Here is a 19,958-nt window from a genome sequence, read left to right as displayed (position 1 = left end):
CCCCAAGGGACAGGGAGTACTCTTGCTTGCAGTGTGTGGGCGGGGCAAGCAGGCCAGTGACCCTGAAGAGATGTTAAATATTAATTACGCGCAGATAAGAACCCGACACCTGTCATCAGGAAGGGACCGGGGAGGGGAAAAGAAGGGGAAGTGGAAGCTGGGTGTGGAAGAAAGAGCTGTGTGCTCCCAGAAGCCTCACACCAAGGCAGCGCGAGTGTGATTCTATTTCTCAGATATTGGGGTGGAGGGGACGGGGTGGGGAGGGGGGGAGAGCAGAGGGTGCCCAACCAAGGGTATCCACCATCCAGGGGCTCCCCCCCATAAGAAGCCCTTCCCTCCTTATGTCCCCCAGTTATCCCCTAGTTACATTACAAAATCCCAACAGCAAACAGCTACTATTTATTGGGATCTGCCCAGCACAAGTAGTTCGCAGACTCGAATCTCCTCTGCACACGACCCCTGTGTGGTCCAGCAGGCAGATGTGGACATTGAGGTTCTGAGCAGTGGTTTCCTTGCTTGAAGTCACACAGCTGGCACAGGGCAAGGCTGGAATTTGAACCCCGATGGACTGAGCCTAACCAAGGCTGTTTCCCAAGTTGCCAGGTGCGTACCTCTCCTCCTTTGGCTTCCGTGGCTCTGGGTTCCTTTCAAATCCCAATCTCAGGATAGGTCTGAGACATCAGTCCTGCCTGCAGAACTTGCACAGTCTGTGGCTTGGTTGTGAGGTGAAGCCTCCAGCCCAGGAGGGACACTGGACTGTGGCAGAGGTTCATTTCTGATGGGGAGTGAGCTGCTGGCGGTGTCCCTGCCTATAGGCCAGCCACAGTGCCACTTCCCACCTTAGCAGAAACACAGCTTGGCCTGGTTCTGCTCAGCCTCCTTTCTCCAGAGGAGGGAAACACCTCATTCTCAGTTGAGCTAGATTACCAGGCACGGGGTGAGCCATTCTCGGTTTTCCAGCAGGTTCCCTGCATTCCTCCCTGCTCTCTGTCTGCCATTCCCTGCCAGGTTCTTTGGCACAGGTCATTTGCACATGCAGGCATGCAGCTCCTCCACCGGCATCCTCTTGATGCTTGTAGATCCCTGGGAATGCACGCTGGCAGGTCCTGTGTCCTCTTCCTCTGCTTTCTCCTGGGCTGGGCTACAGCACATGTGCCATGGCTGGGCATGGGGCTGGCAGCCAAGGAGAGCCTGCCAGGGGTGGCAAGAGGGAGCCAAGGCCCGTCCACCCTCAGGACTCCCATTGCACAGTCAAGGCCAGATCTTTGAAAAGTGAGTCTACCTCCAAGGGCTGCTCCAGCCCTGAGACCCCAGGGCACGTGGCCCCGGCCTCGGCTGCTGCTCCCTCCTCCTTGGAGCACACCAGGGACTCTAGCAGACTTATGCCCTGGTGCAAGGAGGAACATGAGAGGGGAGGGGAGTGCAAAGGGAGGGAGACAGGGTGGCCTTCGATCTGGACTGAGGAGAGGAGGGAGAGCGGGTCCTTTAGGTAGGAGGATGTCCCTGGATCCCCACTGTGTAACATATCCAGGTCAGGGACTCTGTCCATGCAAAGCCCCAGAGTCTGAGGAAGTGATTTCACTTCTTGGGGATCCTCCATGGCCAAGGAAGTCACTTCCTGTAGAGACAAGTCTCCTGACAGGCAGCTACCTGTCCGCGTCTCTCTTTGGAGTGGATCTTTCAGTTTGATCTTTCTGGCCTTGGGACTAGAAAGGGTCCGAGTGGGGGAGTCATTGCCAGACTCTCCCATACATACCCCATAGGAGGCAGGCCAGTGGTCCAGAGTGGCCTGGGGGGTGTAAGAGGGAGCCTGGACCTTGGAGACGGGCTGTGAAACATAGAAAGGGGCTTTAGCTTCAGGGGTGGTCTGAGGTGCATAGGACGGGGGGCTGAGCTCAGGGGTATCCTTTGGGGTGTATGGAGGAGGGGAGGATGTTGGAGGAGAGGGGAGGTTGGAAGGCCGGAGGATGGGGACATCTGGCTGCCCCAAGTAGGCCATCTCAGGCAGGCCATGCAGTTGTGTCGCTCCTGAGGGCTCCCTGGGGCCAGAGACCATGACCTGGGAGTACTGGATGGGCTGGACCAGGCTGCTGGGGCCGCTGAGGTCAGAGATAGGGATCAGCACGTGCTCCTGGATGAAGCGCAGAGGCTGGAAGGTCAGGACTCGCTGGACATCCTGTGGGGACAGTGATAGTCCACCCCTTAAGGCATGTCCTAAGCTCTCTGAGGCTGACATAGGAGGGGGCATCCTCCATGGGGAAGCAGAGAGAACTTTAAGACCCTCCTCCCCAACTGTGCTCCTGTGGACTTGGACACCATCACTGACATTGAGCTGCTAGTACCTGAGCCTCATGGGCTCAGGGGGCCTGGGCTACTTTAGGAGAGAAGTGGGCAGCACTGACCTGTCATGGAATGGGGTCTAGGAGAGGGGGGATACCGTGAGATTGCATGGCTTACACAGGAGTTTGACCACAAATTGCCAATGTTTGGAAACTGGGAGCTTTCACATGACAATCTGAAATTCTGACTTCTCTGAAAGAAATGCAAGGATGGTGCAACCCCAGCCTGTTGCAGCCTTTTATCTGGAGACCCAGGGGTCCTCAGATCCTCTGGAACTTTGGGGCCCTGCCCTGTTCCTACTCCAGGTAGGTGACTCACCAGGGAGCTGGGAGGCGCAGGTGGCTTGGTGACGTATCTGTAGCTCAGGTAGCAGAGCACAGCCACAAGGAAGCCCATGGAGAAGAGGATGGCGCCCGAGAAGGAGTAGGTCCAAGTCCAGTCTAGTAAGGAAGAGACCAGAGAGGGACACATGAGGCTGGCAATGCTGGGCTTTGTCCCAGTAACGGACACTCTTGGGCTACACTTAATAGAGAGGTTCACTGAAAACCCTCATAGCTCCTTAGCCTTGCAGCCTCCCTCCCTCTCTGCCCACGACCATGCTATCCTAGTCCATATAGACACACACCCACAAACAGCCACAGGTGGGTCTCACTATGGGCTGAGGATTTACACACAGCCACTGCAACCCTTAGAAGGAAGGACCAAGAGAGAAGGCTGCCTGGGTGGGAAGCAGGCTCGGGTTACATAGCCAAGGAATTTCGGGGTCCTGGTACTCAGAATGGGGCAAAGAATTCGAGACACGGGATGGAGATGGATCTGTCCATCTCCTGGGGTAGGGGCATGGACAGGGAGCACAAGAGTGGGGGGTCTTCCTAGCTACTCAGGAGGCTGAGATCTGAGGATCGCGGTTCAAAGCCAGCCTGGGCAGGAGAGACCGTGAGACTCCTATCTCCAATAAACCACCAGGAAACCGGAAGTTGCGCTGTAGCTCAAGTGGTAGAGTTCTAGCCTTGAGCTGAAGAGCTGAGGGACAGCGCCCAAGCCCAGAGTTCAAGCCCCACAACCGACAAAAAAAAAGAGTGGGGGTCTTTTTGGAGGACAGGGACCCTCCTGCTTGTTTCAGGGACAGAGGTGGGGGGAGGGGAGGGGGTACAAAGTGAGGGCTTGTCCTTCCTCTCTACCACCCAGGCCAGGGGCTGGGTGTCAGGAGTAAAGGAGTCTGGGAAGGTGACATCTTCCTAACAGTGAGGGAGGGGGAGACCAGAGCTTCAGTGACCAGGCGGTCCCTGTGGTTGGCGTCTCTGGGACGGGGAAGTCGGTCTTTGGTATGGCACCTCTCCTGCTGTGGCACCGCTGGGTCAGGGGAAGTCAGTTCTTGGTAGGATGCTCTCAGCAGTCTACTGAGACTTGTGAAGGGCTTGGGAAAGAAGATGTGGTTCCAGACTTGGGTAAAGTGAGTTTGCACTCCTTGGGATTCAGCCTCCAAGTCTCTTCTTAACACGTGTGGCCTCAGTGTGGGGACTTTGTCACCAGCTCCAGTGTGTGCAGCCACCCAGCAAGCCCTGGGCATCTGAGAGCCCCCACTTTGAGCCCCCTGCCTCAGTCTCTCTGGGTCAACTTCCCAGGCTGGGCAATGTCCTGTCCCCTGTCACATGATCCTCTGGGAGAAGCATGTCATTAGTGGAGGACCACCACTCCTTGTACCAGAACAAGACAGAAACGTAGACATTCCTCAGCCTGATAGATCTTCTCCATTCACCCAGGGGAAGGCAAGATGGAGTCATAAAAATTGCCAGCAGAGGAGTAAGGAGTATGAAATATTAGAGGTGCTAGGCATGCTCTCTGCTCTACCTTTTGTCTTGTGTGTGTGTGTGTGTGTTGTGTGTATGTGTGTGTGTGTGTGCATGTATGCAGGTGTGTACATGTGCAAGCTAGTCCTGAGGCTGGAACTCAGAGACTGGATGCTGTCCCCTAGCTTCTTGGCGGTAGAGTAATAGTTAATAAGTGGTAGGAATTGTTTTAAATATGTTTTGTTTTTTTAAGGATAAAGTACCTTCTTTATGTCAGCAAGAAATACTCATCAAGAAGTGTTCTTCAGGTAGAAATAGCTACAATCTTAGGAGGGAAAACAGTGTTTTGCCGGGTATGGTTCCACACACCTACAATCCCAGCAGGAGGAATATGAGTTCGAGATCAGCCTGGACTACATAGAAAGGTCCCGTCTTCACAGCAGAAGAGACGCCACTAGAGGGAAGAACGTGGAATTGCCTGCTGGTTGTCACACAGGACAGAGCAGGGATGGGCAGGGAAGGGTAAGATTTGTCTAGTACAGGCGAGGGAGAGAGTCAAGGACTAGGTACAGCTCCAGCTCACTGCCCATGGAGCCAGCTTCTTTCCCTGGTACCGCTCTTGCCAGGCTCTGTTCCCGTCTCTGGGAAGGGCAGGCCCGGTGTCCCTAGGCAGGGCTCCTCTGCCAAGGCCTGCCCTGGGAATCAGGCAGAGAACCCAGTGCCCTCCCGACTCAGGGAAACGGATGAATTGAGTTTCTGAATATAGCTGGTGGATGGAACCCTTTGTCCCTGAGGGTCACCCGCAGTAGCCAGCTCCCGAAGTCACCTCTGTCCTAAACGTGGCCTGGTTGGAACAGCTGCTGCCTGTGGACATGAGCGTGAGCATGCGGTCCAGCTGGGGACTGCTTCTCCCCCCATCCCCCACCCTTCCCACCACTGCTGCCTCCTACGGCTTTGACCTCCCCATCACTAGCAGAGAGGAAGCAGTGTGGGCACGTCTCCCCCAGCAGGTGGAACTATTCTATAGCAGCACAGTGCAGGGAACACGCTCCCCATTCCACACCCTCTGTGTGACTGTGGGCCAGTTCCTTAACTACTCTGAACCTGGGCCTCCTATTCTGCAAAATGAGACAGTGCTTAGTGCCGCAGAACTTCCCGTTCCTACCATGGGTTCTTAATCTCCCTCGGCTTTAGAAGATACTGAAGCATTAATACCCAAGATGAATCTCTTGGGTTAATATGAAGGTGCATTTGCCAGGGAAGATACAAAGCTGATGAGAAGGGAAAATTCATACTTGGGCCAGAGGATGAGGACTCCACCAAATCAATCTGATAACTCAATGGACCTTAATGATATACCCGATCGCCCTTCCGTGGCTTGTCAGAGTGCTGACAAGTGTCCCTGTGGTCCCTGGGAGGAAAGTCAGCTGACTCACCAGGCAGTGTCTTCACTCTGCACACATAGGGCGCGCTCTCCTTGGACCAGGTGGGAACCAAAATCATGATGGTCCCGAGAAACTCTGTTTCAGGGGTCAGGCCAAGGAACTCATACTCTCTCTGCTGTCCTCCAAGGTGCTGAATTGGAACAGAGAACCCAGAGAATTTCCTCTGACGTGCTGATCTCCACCGAGCCCCAGGAGCCCCCTGCTCCTCCTCCTGTCTTCCTACACTTTGTAAAAAGACAGCTTATGAATAGATTTTACAGCTTACTGTTTGGTGGGAGTCACGTGACCAAAACTGCACGTGGCAAATAGCATGTGATGGAATTTCAAGAGAGATACCCAGGCATCAGAATCCTGTCCCCAAGCTTTCCTGCCGCCATCTTGTTATCCCATGTGGTCACTCCCAGCTTCCCATCCTGCTCTCTCTTTCCTTCCTTCCAGATCTGATGCTCCTTTATTCAGCTTCTGGACTAGCCCTCTCTCAAAGAATGGCTACCAACTGTGGCCAGATAGAAAACAACAACTGCCTAAAAGTATTAGAGTCAGAGACATGGCAGATGGGAGACAAGAGGGAAGGAGCGGCAATGGGCAAGCCTGCTTTATCTTTTTTTTTTTTTTTTTGTCAGTTGTGGGGCTTGAACTCTGGGCCCAGGGTCTCAGCTCTTCAACTCAAAGCTAGCCACAGTGCCTCTTGCAGTTTTCTGATGGTTTAGTGGAGATAAGAGTCTCACAGACTTTCCTGCCCAGACTGGCTTTGAACTGTGATCCTCAGATCTCAGCCTCCTGAGTAGCTAGGATTATAGGCGTGAGCCACCAGTGTCTGGCTCTGCTTTATCTTTTAAAAATTATTAGTATATTTTATTTTTTGTGGGTCATGGGGCTTGAACTCAGAGCCAGGGTGCTGTCCTTGAGTTCTTTTGCTCAAGGCTAGCATGCTTCCACTTTGAGCACAGTGCTACTTCTTGTTTTTGAGTGGTTAACTAGAGATAAGGATCTCATGGACTTTTCTGCCTGGGTTGGCTTCAAACTGAGGTCCTTAGATCTCAGAGTTGGGAATAGCTAGGATTACAGGTGTGAGCCACCAGTTTCACTTTATTTTTTATCCTGAATCAGACCCCAGTTCATACCTTGTTGGAGGCTAACGATGAGTGAGAAGCCCTGAAATTTCCATGTCTTCAATAACCAGAGACAGAATCTGGAGGAAAATGAGGGGCAAAGGAGAGGCAGGAGTGATCTACAGAGATGGAGGCCCACGTTCTGGGGCTAAACCCTGACCAGACCCCTGACTGGCTGCTGAAGTATGCATGAGCTGGGCAGTCTCCAAGCAGTCTGGGTACAGCTTTAAAAGACATAGCTGGGTATGGTAGCACCTCTATGTAATTCCAGCACTTGGGTGGCTGAGTCAAGAGGATTGTGAGTTTGAGGCCAGCCTGGGCTACATAGCAAGATTCTGCTTCGAAAGACAAAACCAAAGCAATACTAAGGGAAACAAAACAAAAGGAGTTCAACCAACCAAGTTCATAGCCTGCTAAGACACCACAAAAAGACAAGCAAAACTCTTTTCTCTTTCTTTCTCTCTCTCTTTTTCTTTCTTTCCTTCCTTCCTCCCTTCTTTCTTTTTTGTATGGTGGTAGTAGAGATTGAACTCAGGGCCTTGTCAGGAAAGTCTGTGAGACTCTTACCTACAATTAACCATCAATATAGCTGAAAGTGGAGCTGCGGCTCAAGTGACAGAGCCTAGTTTTAAGAAAAAAAATTGAGGGGCTGTGCCTAGGCTGTGAGTTCAAGCCCCAGGAGTGGCACACACACACAAAAAGATGATTTCAGGCTGGGGTGTAGCTCAGTGGGTGGAAAGTGCTGGTCTAGCATGTGAGCCCTGGGTTTGATCCATTCCATAACAAAAACCAAAGAAAAACAAGGATATGTGAATTTCTAATATGTGAATTATTTCTCAATAAAATGGGCAAATCCTGTCAGAATATTGTTTTCATAGATGTATTTGAACATATAAAGACAGAAACTGAAAATAGATGGATATAAAAATATACCATAGGGGCTGGGAAGGTGGCTCAGTGGTAGAGCGCTTGCCTTGCATGCTCGAGGCCCTGGGTTCGATTCCTCAGCACCACATAAGCAAAAAGAAAAAAGCCGGAAGTGGCGCTGTGGCTCAAGTGGTAGAGCGTTAGCCTTGAGCTGAAGAGCTGAGGGACAGCACCCAGGACCAGAGTTCAGGCCCCACAACAGGACCCCCCCAAAAAAAAAGAAAGGAAGGAAGGAAAGAAGGAAGGAAGAAAAAGGGAGGGAAGGAAGGAAGAGAGAGAGAAAGGAAGGAAAGAAGGAAGGAAGGGAGGGAGGGAGATGGGCAGAATTAAGGGGAGGGGAGAACAGGCAAATCCACAATTGTAGTTGGAAAGTGTAAACTCTCATAAGCTAAAAGAGCAACAGGACTCTCCATCAAATCAGGAAAGACATGGAAGTCAGAATAGCTCAGTTAACCACTATTACCAAACTGACCTTTATAGAGTACTTCAGCAAGTACCGTCTAATACACGTGCTTTCAAGTACCCATGGATCCTGCTCCCCGGCTGGCCATATGGGCCATAAAGCAAAACCCAATAGATTGAAAACCATGCGGTGCATGCTCTCTGATTACAAACTGAGTTAAATTAGAAATTGACACTAATAAAATATACAATCAAAAACAAAATATTTACCCAAAGTGGCTGTGATAAGGCCACTTCCTGTTCAGCATTGTCCAATCGCTCCCAGTGGCCACAGAATTAGATAAGAATTCTCCTGTCCACCACCTGTGGCTCTGCAATGCAGTCCTTGGCAGGCTGGTCTCCCCCAGCCCCTCTATAAGGGACCTTTTCAAACTTCACCATGAACGAGAAGACCTGAAGTTGCTCACTAAAATTTAGGGACAATGTGTGGCTCAAGTGATGTAACACTTGCTTTGCAAGTATGAGGCCCTGGGTTCAATCTCCAGTACCATCAAACCAATCACACCCCCAACATATAACTGAGTAGATTGGAAGGGGCCTGTGGTGGTTCATCTTCACTGCCAGCTTGACTGGGCTGAGAAACACCCTGGAGATGATTAGTACAGGGTACCTCTGGGTGTGCCTGGATGGGGTTTTCGGGGACCATTAGATGGGAGGATTCTGATGCGATAAATGGATGAATCCCTGATAGAGTGATAGTATGATGATAGTACTGCAAAGCGGTAAAGCCTGGTTGAAGAAATAGGTCACTGGGGGCATGTCCTTGGCCTGGCCGCTTCCTGTCTCCTTTTTTTCTGCTTCCTGGCTGCCATGATATAAGCTACTCTGCTCTAAAATATTCTTTGGGAATCCCTCAGACAATGACTTCCAAATAAGTCCTCCTGTCTGGTATCTGGGGACACATGTGATATGAATGCTAACTATCAAGGGCCCAGGGTCTGAAATAGGTGTCTTAGTAGTACATTCTGGCACCAGTGGTCTGAAACCCTGTAAACAACTACCTTCCGTGGCTCCATGTTCCAGCGAAATAGGAAAGTTTGCTTCCCCAAATCACCCTCGATTTTCTTCCTCTCCTCCCTCCTTCCCAATTTCTCTCCCTCTCCCTCCCTCTCTCTCTCTCTCTCTCATATCATGGTACTACAACAGTGAACAATGTAGGCCTAGGTGGAGGAGGAAAAGAACTAGATTTGAATTGTGTCTAGGCTATTATTTGCTGAACAATGTCAGTAACATCTCTGTGCCTATAATTTCTCATCTGGAAAATGGGGATGATAGCTCCTGCCTCACAGCAGAAAGAAGATGCAATGATATGACATGAATTATATGATATAACACGTTACCTGGTGTGCCTCAGAAGTGGAGATTGGTACACAAAAGTTTTCTACAAGTCTTTTAGCTCTTGCTCAACTGACAACTTGTGCTATCTTAAGAAAATCTGTGTGTGTGTGTGTGTATGTGTGTGTGTGTGCGTGTGTGCGTGTGTGTACGTGTGCATGTGTGTGTGTGTGTGTGTGTGTGTGCATATGCGTGTGTGTGTGTGTGTGTGTGCATGCAAGCACCAGCACTGGGGCTTGAACTCAGTGCCTCACGCTCTTCCTTAGTTTTTTCACTCAACTTTAGTGCTCTGCTACTTGAACCATGGCCTCCACTTCTGGCTTTTTGGCAGTTAATTGGAGATAAGAGTCTCACAGAGGGCTGGGAAGATGGCTCAGTGGTAGAGCACTTGCCTTGCATGCATGAGGGACTGGGTTTGATTCCTCAGCACCACATAAGCAGAAAAAAAAAGCCGGAAGTGGTGCTGTGGCTCAAGTGGAAGAGCGCTAGCCTTGAGCTGAAATGCTGAGGGACAGCGCCCAGGCCCAGAGTTCAGCCCACAACCGGACCCCAAAAAATAAAAATAAAAAGGGTCTTACAGAATTCATTGCCCAGGTTAGCTTGAAACTGATCCTCAAATCTCATCCTCCTGAGAAGCTAGGATTGCAGGCAGTAGCCACAAGCGCCCAGCCCCCACCTCACAAAATCTTTACTGTCCTCTCCCTTTAGCTGTTTGAATTCTTTTTTGTTTTTCTTTCTTTTTTTTTTTTTTTGTTGGTCATGGGGCTTGAACTCTGGGCCTGGGCACTGTCCCTCAGCTCTTTAGCTCAAGGCTAGCACTCTACCACTTGAGCTACAGCGCCACTTCTGGTTTTCTGGTGGTTTATTGGAGATAAGAGTTTCATGGACTTTCCTGCCTAGGAAAGTTCTCAGATCTCAGCCTCGTGAGTAACTAGGATTACGGGTGTGAGTCACAGGTGCCCAGCTTAGCTGTTTGAATTCTTGCTTTGATTCTCCCCCACACATTAGATTATAAGCCCCTGGAGCAAATCACTATTCCTACAATGAACTGTGGATCAATGGTGGGAATCCCACTGACTTTCCCAGGTCACAGATACAATTTGCAAATCATTCCATTGTATTTTCTTGCCTTACACCCTTCATTACCACCTACCAAACCTTAAGATCCTCCCTGCGGACAGTTCCCATAAACAGTGGAGAACCAGCAAACAGAACTGCATTCACAGAAACAGATTCCAACATTTTCTAAAGTGTATACCTGAGGATATGATCAAAGGCAGCTCTAGGATGTTAGATTAGGCAAAGGAAACCTCTGTTATGCACAAAAAGGGGTCTTTTATCCAAACAGATTTGAGAAAGTTATATTAAACAAATCAAACTGGTTGGAGCCTTGGCTTTGTGGGACTTGTTAGAGCCTTTGCTATACTACCATGTCTGTGAACCTAGAACAGGGAGGTTGAGTTTGAGTCCCTCTTTCCTTCAAGGAACACGTTCTAGTTAGAATAACACATGGCCTCCATCTGAGAGGGAAGGGATTTCCCCGATGAGGAAAGAACATACATTTACCATTTGGTAGGTGTGGTTGACGCGGAGCTCCAGGCGGTAGAACAGGTCCTGGAAGATCTCCTCTAGGGTGAAGCGGTGGCCATCTCCTGCCAGGATGGGTGTGGGTGTCGGGTGGATGATCATCTGAATGGATCTCACTTTGGGGACACAGGTTACATCCGGTGGTTTGATGGTCGCTGGGGAGGGGGGGGGTGGGCAGAGAGAGAGAGAGAAAGGAGAGAAGAAAAAGTCAGAAGGGGCCTGAGGCTGGCTGGCTGGACAGCGGTGATTCCTCCTCTACCTCCTCCTGCTCCTGCAAATGCCAGCTCCAGCCAACCGGTCATGTTGCATGGGGTCCGCAGGCATGGTGGATGGGAGGTGCCCGGGGAGGTGTCCTGCTCGGTAATGACCGTGGCTTTGCCCAGTCCCTGCACCCCACCTTGGAATTCCCTGGAAAACCTTCTGCTAGTCTATTGGCAATGACAGCTCTAGGGGTGTCAATGATGGTTACTGATCCTAATAACACCCAGTAGCGAGACTGGTGAGCATCTATAATCCCAGCACTGGAAAGGCAGAGGCAGGAGGATCACCAGTTCAAAGCCAATCCTGTCTTGAAAACAAAGAATAGAGCCAGGTGCTGGTGGTTCAGTCCAGCAAAAAGCTGGACTAGAAGCATGGGTTAGGTGGTAGGGCACCAGCCATGAGTAAATAAGCCAAGCAGGAGAGAAAGGCACTGAATTCAAGCTCCAGTATTAGAAACGACAACAGCAGCAGCAACAACAACGACAACAAAAACATAAAAAAACCTGCTTTTTCCAAATAGCCAAGTGACCTTTCCTGGTCTCAGTTTGCATTAAGAGATGGCTGTTAAGCCAGTCACCAGTGGCTCACACCTGTAATCCTCGCTACTCAGGAGGCTGAGATCTGAGGATCACGGTTCAAAGCCAGTACAGGCAGGAAAGTCCATGAGACTCTTATCTCCAATAAACTACTAGAAAACTGGAAGTGGTGTTGTGGCTCAAGTGCTTAGAGCGCTAGCCTTGAGCTGAAGAGCTGAGGGACAGCACCCAGGCCCAGAGTTCAGGCCCCACCACTGACCCTCCCCCCAAAAAAAAGAGAGAGAGAGAAAGAGAAAGAGAGATGGCTGTTTTAGTATATGTAGTAAAACCTCACATCCACTTTTAATATTTCAATTTCATACACCCCACTCACCCTGCTTCTAACTTTTAAAAGTCCCCCAAGGGCCCACTACCCTCCAGGATTTAAAACAACTCAGCCAAGGCCTCTCAATCTCCTTTGGCTTTTTGCTCACAGCTGATGCTCTACCACTTGAGCTATGGCTCCAGCCCAACTTTTTGCTGCTTAATTGGAGATGGAGTCTCTTGAACTTTTCTGCTGGGGCTGGCTTCAAACGTTGATCCTCTATGTCTCTGCCTCCTGAGTAGCTAGGATGGCAGGATGTGAGTCCCTGCTTCCCACCATTTTTTAAAATAGTGCACATCCACATTTCTTTGAAAGGGTGGTGGTGGGACCCAGGGGTAGGAAGGCTGAATGTGCCGGGGTAGAACATAGGCTGTGACCTGCTGAAGTGGTCAGGCAGGCATGGCCCAGAGTTGGATCTTCTTTGTCAGACTCGAGAGCTTAAGTGCTGGGGAGTTTCAAGCAGGGAAAGAGAAGGTTGAGAAGACCCCTGGGGTGCTCTGAGGAAGTGAGCAGGAGTGGGGGAGTTTTGGGGGGGAAGGGGTACCTGGGGGAGGGGCACCCAGCTAGGAGGATGGATGTGGTCAGATGAAGATGGTCTGTATTGGGGAGGTTGGAGTGAAGATGGAGAAAAAGTTACACACACACACACACACACAGAGCTTTCCTCTCCCCTTCCCCACTCACTGTGCTGCAGGGAGCTGAACCTCTCTGAGATCTTGGGGAATGGCTGACCTCCAGGACGCACGGCTGTCACCTTGGCGTAGTAGAGCTCCGTGAGGTTGCCCGTCTCCATGGTCAGGTTGCAGGACTTGCGGGTGATGCCCTGGCACCCCTTCTTTGCCAGCCACACGCTTTCTCCGTACCTGCAGGCCAAGTGGGAGGAGCACACCCCATTATTAATAGCTGGGCCAGACCTGTGTCTTATTACTGATGATCACACAACTAATATTAAATGTTCTGCCTCCTGGGTCCAGACCTGGAGCTTGAACTCAGGGCCTTGTGTCTTTTTTTTCTAGGGTGGTGACCAGGACTTGAATTAGGTACATACGACTACTTTTGCTCACTGACTAGTGGTCTACCCTCTGAGCCACTCCTCCAACCCCTGGGTGTGGCTCAGCCTTTTCTTTGCTCAAGGCTGGAACTCTACCACTTGAGCCACCGTTCTACTTCTGGCTTTTTGTGGTCAACTGGAGATATGAGTCTTACTGATTCGCTTGCCTTGGGCTGGCTTAGAACTTCAAACCTCAGATCTCAGCTTCCTGAGTGGGTAGGATTACAGGTGCGAGCCACTAGCACTCAGCATAGGTGCGTGTGGTGAGTGTGTGTGTGTGTGTTGGTACTGGGGCTTGAACTCCGGGCCTCTTGCTCTTGTTGGCCTTTCTGTTTAAAGCTGACTACATCTCATTTAATTCACTTGACCACTCTGGCATGTGGAAACTCCCTTATGTTACACCTGGGGAAATTGAGGTTTGAGGAGATTCCCTCAGTGCCCCAGGTTAGATGGGTGGGGCCCCAGGCAGCTGCTGGTAGAGATCCTGATTTTATCTCCCCCTGGGCACCCAAAAAGGAGGGGCAAAACTGCCCCTGGAACGGGCTGTGTAGCCTGGGCCGGCCAGAGGGTATGGGGTTTGTGGGGCTGGAGAGGAGCATCAGGAGGGTGGGGCGGGGCCTGTGGGGGCGGGGCCTCGAGGGGCGGGGCCGGGAAGATGGAGGGAGACAGGAAGGGTTGTGCTTGGGCAAGAAGGGCGTGACCATGAGGGCAGGGCGTGGCCAGGGGGCGTGGTGTGGCTGGGAGGGGCGGGGCCTGGAAGATTGAGAGGGACTGGGAGGGGCGTGGCCGGGAGGCCGGGGCGGGAGCCTACGTCTTGTATTCCACGCTGTAGGTCGTGTCTGGGGGGCTCTCCGGGCCGCTTTCCCACGTTAGGATGTTTTCAAAGTTGCTGGACTGGAATTTCACGTACTGAAGGAGAGCCGGGCTGTCTTCAGTGCCGGGGGCTGCGGGAGAGTGGGAGCGTGCTCAGCAGATGTGCCCCAGACACCGCCCTTAGCCGCCAACTAGAGCCGGGTACACGCACTAGCGCTGCAGTTACACGCAGGAAGGTCACGGTCTCCACGCGTCGGTTCCGGGGCTCGCCTCCCGCACACTTGTCAGCCACCCCCATGAGCCTCCTTGAATTAGATCCATACCACCCCCAAAACCTCATGGCCATTCGGAGACCCCTCCCTGCCCCCAGCTGTCTCTACGGATTTGCCTATTCTGGACTTGGTATTTGTGTAGTGTGGACTGCTTTCTGGGGTTGGCTTCTTTTACTCCATGTAAGGTTTTCAAGCTTCATACATACGGGTAGCAGGATCAACACCTAGCTCCTTTGCAAGGCTGAATAACATTCCACTGTATTGATATCTCATGTGCATCTATCCATCAGTTGGTGGACATTTGGGTTGTCTCCACATTTTTTTTTTTTGCTATGGTGAGTAAATCTGTAACGCTGTGGAGAAGAGTTTGCAGGGGGAAAACGTGTTTCCCTTTTCCTTGGGTGTGTGTCTGGATAGGAGCTACGGGTTACCTCTGTGTTTAACTTGACTGGGTATAGTGCTGGGGAGGGATTCTCCTGTCTCTATCCCCAGGCTGCAGCCCCAATCCTTTATGCTCAGTTTTTTGAAAAACTGTCAAATTATTTCCCAACATGGCTGCACTATCTTAAACTCCCCCAGCAGTGTTAGGGTGGGGGTCCAAACATTTCAATTCCTTGTCTTCACGAGTTATCTATCTCTCAATCACTTTGTTTTCTGGGCCAGTACTGGGGCTTGAACTCAGGGACTTGAGCTCTTCCTAAGCTGGTGCTGTACCCTTTGAGCCACACTTCTACCTCCAGCTCTTTTTGTTGGCTAATTGGAGATGAGATTCTCATGGACTCGCCTGCTGGGTTAGGTATGAACCTAAATCCTCATATCTCAGCCTCCTGAGTAGCTGGGATTACAGGCGTGAACCACGGGCAGCTGGCTTTCTAGTTTGCTTTTTAACACTGAGGTTAGAATCCTGAAGCTGAGATCTTCAAGTAAAATGTCTAAGAAGGAACCCAAAGTCAAGGACTTTGGCAGAGATGGCATTGGTGAGCTTTCTCTGGGCTGCTGCTTGCCCTCCTCCACACGTCTTTCCAGAAGGCCAGGGCACCTGTTCACACGGTGGTGCAGGATGCCAACAGATGGGCAAGGCAGCCTTGTGGAAATTGTTTAAGAAGACAGCTCTTCATTCTTCTCTCTCTCTGTCTGTCTGTCTCTCTGTCTCTGTCTCTGTCTCTCTGTCTCTGTCTGTCTGTCTGTCTGTCTCTCTCTCTCTCATTCTCATGCTGGTTCTGGGGCTTGAACTCAGGGCCTGGGTGCTGTCCCTTAACATTTTTGATCAAGGCTAGCGCTTTACCACTTGAGCTACAGTTCTACTTCTGGCTTTTTGGTAGTTAACTGGAGATAAGAGTCTCATGGACTTTCCTGTCCAGGCTGGCTTTGAACAACAACCCCTCAGATCTCAGCCTCCTGAGTAGCTAGGATACCAGGTGTGAGCCACCATGGTGCCTGGCTCAATGTCCTCACTCTGACATTGGAGTTCTTTGATTTACCTGGCCACAGACGGTAAGAGCAGCAGTAGCTGTCTCTTTGGAAAGGCATCAGCTACCCTAGCCTCCCACCTCATTGACGGCTCCTAACCCCCTGATGAGACGGTGGTTGCTGTTGCTCCCATTTGATGGCTAGGGAAAACAGGCCCACAGGAGGCCCTGTTGTCTGGGATGGCTCGGGACAGGGTCCGCAGTGTTCATCACAGTGCCTGCTGGGCTATGGGGAGGGACACAGCATCTGGGAAGGGTCCCGGCCTGTCACAGGTCCTCCACAGACGCTGTCTCTGCCCTGCCCACTGTGTGGGAGGGGAGCTGCCCTTCCCCTCCCCCCCCCCAGCCCCACCATCTTTATGCAAGTGATCTGAGTCTCTGTTTAGGGAGGATGGATCCTGTTTGTATTCTAGCCTGGGCAGGATTTGGGGGCAGCTTTGGAGTGGTGGTGGTGATGGTGGTGGGATACAGGGTTCAGAAGGGAAGGGGAAGATGGCCCTTTAGGAGTTTACAACAGAGTCTGGGGTGCAGCTCAGTGGTAAAGCATGCGCTTAGCTTGCATGAGGCCCTGCATTCAACCCCTAGGACCAAAAACCCAACAAAAAAGAGAAACAACAAAACAAAACACACGCCAGTCCGTGCCACTTCCTCCAGCCTAGTCCTTTGCCATCTACTACAGCTTATGAGGAGGAAGGGGAAGTGGAGGCCCAGGCCTCTGGCAGGCCCTCCCTCTGCTCTCCCAGCTTGGCTTGTGCAGGGAAATGGTGGCCAGAGCTGCCGCTGGCTCTGAGCATGCTCCGAACGGCCTGGCTGGCAGGCGTGGGAAAGGAGCAGGTGCAGATGCGGTGACATCAAGGCCTGGAGGCCTCGTGTGCACATGTGCCCCTGATGCATGCATACTCCCCAGAGAGGCCATGACCACCCAGCAGGCCAGGCGCAGAGGGCTGGACCATGATATCATTCATCACTGGTATCTGCACCAGGGGGTGTGTCCCTAGGCTTGGGTGGGCACCTCTGAGGATGGGCAGAATACAGGAACACCCCAGCCCTGCAGCAAGTCCCCGGCTACCCTTAAGGCTACCCCCCCTCTCTGAATCTGGGTCAGTCTAGCCAGGCAGGTTGGGAAATCTAACATCCAGGATTCTTGGAGCTTCCTGAGGGGAGCATTGGGGGCAGTGTGGGGGTCTCTCACTACCTCTACCCAAGGAGAAAGCTGTGCTGCTGAGCCCCGGGAGCTCACTGCCACCAGTGTGGATCCTGGGCTGCAGGCCAGGGTGGAGGGGAGGTCTGAGGTACTGGATGGGGTCTGTATCTGAGGAAGCAAGATCAGCGAGCAGCATACCTGAATGGTGGCTTTGGGGGTGGGAGAGAGGGTGAGGTTGAGAGGAGGCTCTGTCCTGGGTGGGCTGGGGGCTCTGGGGTGGGTTACAGGCTGCAGCCCGCTGGGGCTGGTGTCTAGGCAGGCTGAAGAGGCTGGGTGGGGGGAGGCGCAGGGGCTGAGGCTTGGGGGGAATTAAGAGGAGACAAGAAGGAGCTGCATTTGCCTTTTTGGAAGTGGGGTGGGTAGCCCCTGGCTGTCTATCCTCTTTTAGGGGCAATGGGGGCTCAGGAGTCCTCCTTTCTTGCCCTTGCCAAATCCATCCCTTCCCCTGTCTCCCGCGTCTCACTGCGGCACTTCCTGGTTGAAAGTCTACATTGTGAAATCGAGAGGCTGTCGGGCAGACAGGCTGTCTGGCCGACTCACAAATGGCAAAAGGCAAGGTTTCACATTTGCTTGGAAAAGCCATGTATCAGCCCTCAAGGGAAGCGAAGGGAAAAAAAGACGCAAACAAACAAGCCAGCGCGCTGGGCACCCAGCCTCGCACTGGCTGAGCCTGAGTAGGAGCCGTTAGCCACCCTTAGCCTCCCGCCTCCCCTCCTGTGCACCCCCCCAACCTGAACCCCCTGGTCTTAAGGGCCAGGAGCTATGGGACTTCCCCACAGAACCAGCCTCTGAGGGCTTCAGCCCTTCACAGGGAATGGTGTGTGTTCAGGGATATGAAAGATCCAGTCAGCACTGGTTGGGGACAGCGGCAGAGGGACAGCTCTGCCCCTACATGGGCCTCCACCTGCACTGGGGCCAGAGCTCTGTGGAGGCTGGGCCTCCCCTTCTCTCCTATCAGGGGGTAGAAGCTGGGTCTCCCCTTCTCTGTGCTCTGACTTCCTGAGAATTTCCCTGAGCAACTTCTCAAGACCACAGGGATGTAACTGGGGTCTCACATAAAGCCCAGCAAAGCCCCCCTTCCTACATTTGACAGCCATGCTCCTTAGTCCTGTTTGGGGGAGGGCCCTGGTACTGCAGAGTTATTAGCACAGAGCCCCTGGCTGCTCTGGGAAGAAAAGCTTCCCACCATCCTTGCAGAGACCTCCGGAGGGGCTTCGTCCAGCCTGCTTCCCATCAGAAGCACCGGAAGATGGGGTACAGCTGGAATCATCAGGGTTTGGAGGGGCAAAGGATGTGCATCTTCCCGGGAGCCAAGCCTCTCTACCCACCGGGGTGTGTCAATCTGGCACCCAGATGAAAGCGTCGGCCACATCTCCGCCCTGCCATACACACACCAGATGTGGAGAGAAGACCAGGGTTCGAGTCACCCTCACATCCTCCCCAGCTACTGAGCCATCTTTGCTTCCAAAATAAACCAGCTTAGTCCAAGCAGTGCAGGGCAGAAAATGAAACTGAGGCTGCCCGGGGTGCGAGAAGACAGCCCTGGTCCTGGGGTGGTGAGGTCTGACCGTGGGGAATTGGGGGACACTCACCCGCCAGGGTTCCCACAGCCAGGATGGCCAGTAGCGTCCTCATTGGCTCCTTCCAGGGCCCCTTGGGGCCTCCGCTCTGGGCCCCCCGGTGCTGAGTGGAGCCAAGTCTTGCCGCCTTGGGAGCTGGCTCCACCCGGCTCAGGGCGGGGGGGAAAGGAGGAGCCGGGAGGGCCTGGGCCCGTGGGGGCAGGGGTGCAAAGGTGCCTGGCCCTGTGCTGAATTCCAGGTCCTGGGTGGAATCCAAGGGAGTTCCCTTCCTGGGTGCCGAACAGGATTGCGGGGTGTGTGTGTGTGTGTGTGTGTGGCAGTGGGGAGGCTGGCTTGTTTATCTGGTTCTGGTGACTGATTCATCCCAAGACTCTTGGGTGGTTGATCCGGGCGCTTGCTGAGAGGGAGAAAAGGCAGAAATCATCCATGATGTACAGTCTTATCAGAGAGCAGCTGGCTCCGAATCAAGGCCTGCAGCAGGTGCACAGCGATTGCTTGAAGAGTTCTATTCCCAGGGGATTTACCCTGGACTAGGACGGACAAGGGAAGGGAGCGTCACAAACTGGAGTGTATCTTGGCTTGGTTCTTGCAGGAGGACGTATGGGGTATCTGATACTTCTCTTTGTACCCAGATCCTGTCTCTCCCAGGCCAGACAGTGGACTTGGAAACAGCTCCCTCCTGCTGGATTAGAAACCCAGACACTCTTACCTTGTGCCTTGGGGGTGAGATCTGCAAAAGGACCTCAAATTTCAGGGGTCCTTTCTTCTTTCCTTCCTCTCTCTTTCTCTTTTTCTGTCCTAGTATTAGGGCCTCACACTTTCACTTGCTTTTTTTTGTTCAAGGTTAGCACTCTACCACTTGAACCATACCTCTACCTCTGGCTTTTTTTTTTTAATATTTTCATTTTTATTTATTATTATTATTATTGCCAGTCCTCAGGGCCTGGGAACTGTCCCTGAGCTTCTTTTGCTCAAGGTTAGCACACTACCACTTGAGCCACAGCACCACTTCCAGCTTTTTCTGCTTATGTGGGACTGAGGAATTGAACCCAGAGCTTCATGTATGCTAGGCAAACACTCTACCACTAAGCCACATTCCCAGTCCCTACCTCTGGCTTTTTGTTGGTTAATTGGAGATAAGAGTCTCACAGACTTTTCTGTCCAGGCTGGCTTTGAACTGATTCTCAGATCTCAGCCTCCTGAGTTGCTAGGATAATAGGCGTGAGCCACCAGTGCTTGACTTTGTTTGTTTGTTTTTTCCCCCTCTGCCCTGGGATGAATTTAGAGGGTTCTACCGTACAGCAGCAGGCTAACGCTGTTCCTGCTTGCTAAGTGGGTTGTATCAAGGTCCATTCCCAGCTGTTTTTGTTGTTGTTGTTGTTTATTGGATGACTATGATATCTGGGAATC

General features: G+C 52.1%; 1 protein-coding gene across 1 annotated transcript; it reads right to left on the bottom strand.

Annotated features, from left to right (window-relative positions):
- Positions 1 to 417: 417 nt before the first annotated feature.
- Il22ra1 (interleukin 22 receptor, alpha 1) lies at positions 418 to 18,643 on the bottom strand. Its single transcript, XM_013033344.1, has 7 exons — positions 18,561 to 18,643; positions 14,022 to 14,154; positions 12,844 to 13,022; positions 10,978 to 11,153; positions 5,567 to 5,705; positions 2,659 to 2,780; positions 418 to 2,176 (listed from the first exon to the last, which is right to left on the bottom strand). The coding sequence occupies exons 1-7, from the start codon at positions 18,601 to 18,603 to the stop codon at positions 1,232 to 1,234; spliced, it is 1,737 nt and encodes a 578-aa protein (XP_012888798.1). The 5' UTR covers positions 18,604 to 18,643; the 3' UTR covers positions 418 to 1,231.
- Between the last annotated feature and the right edge of the window lie 1,315 nt (positions 18,644 to 19,958).

The sequence above is a fragment of the Dipodomys ordii genome, unplaced genomic scaffold (genome assembly GCF_000151885.1).
Source record: "Dipodomys ordii isolate 6190 unplaced genomic scaffold, Dord_2.0 Scaffold6, whole genome shotgun sequence".
Classification (NCBI taxonomy): Eukaryota; Metazoa; Chordata; class Mammalia; order Rodentia; family Heteromyidae; genus Dipodomys; species Dipodomys ordii.
This window is presented reverse-complemented; position numbering and strand designations above follow the sequence as displayed.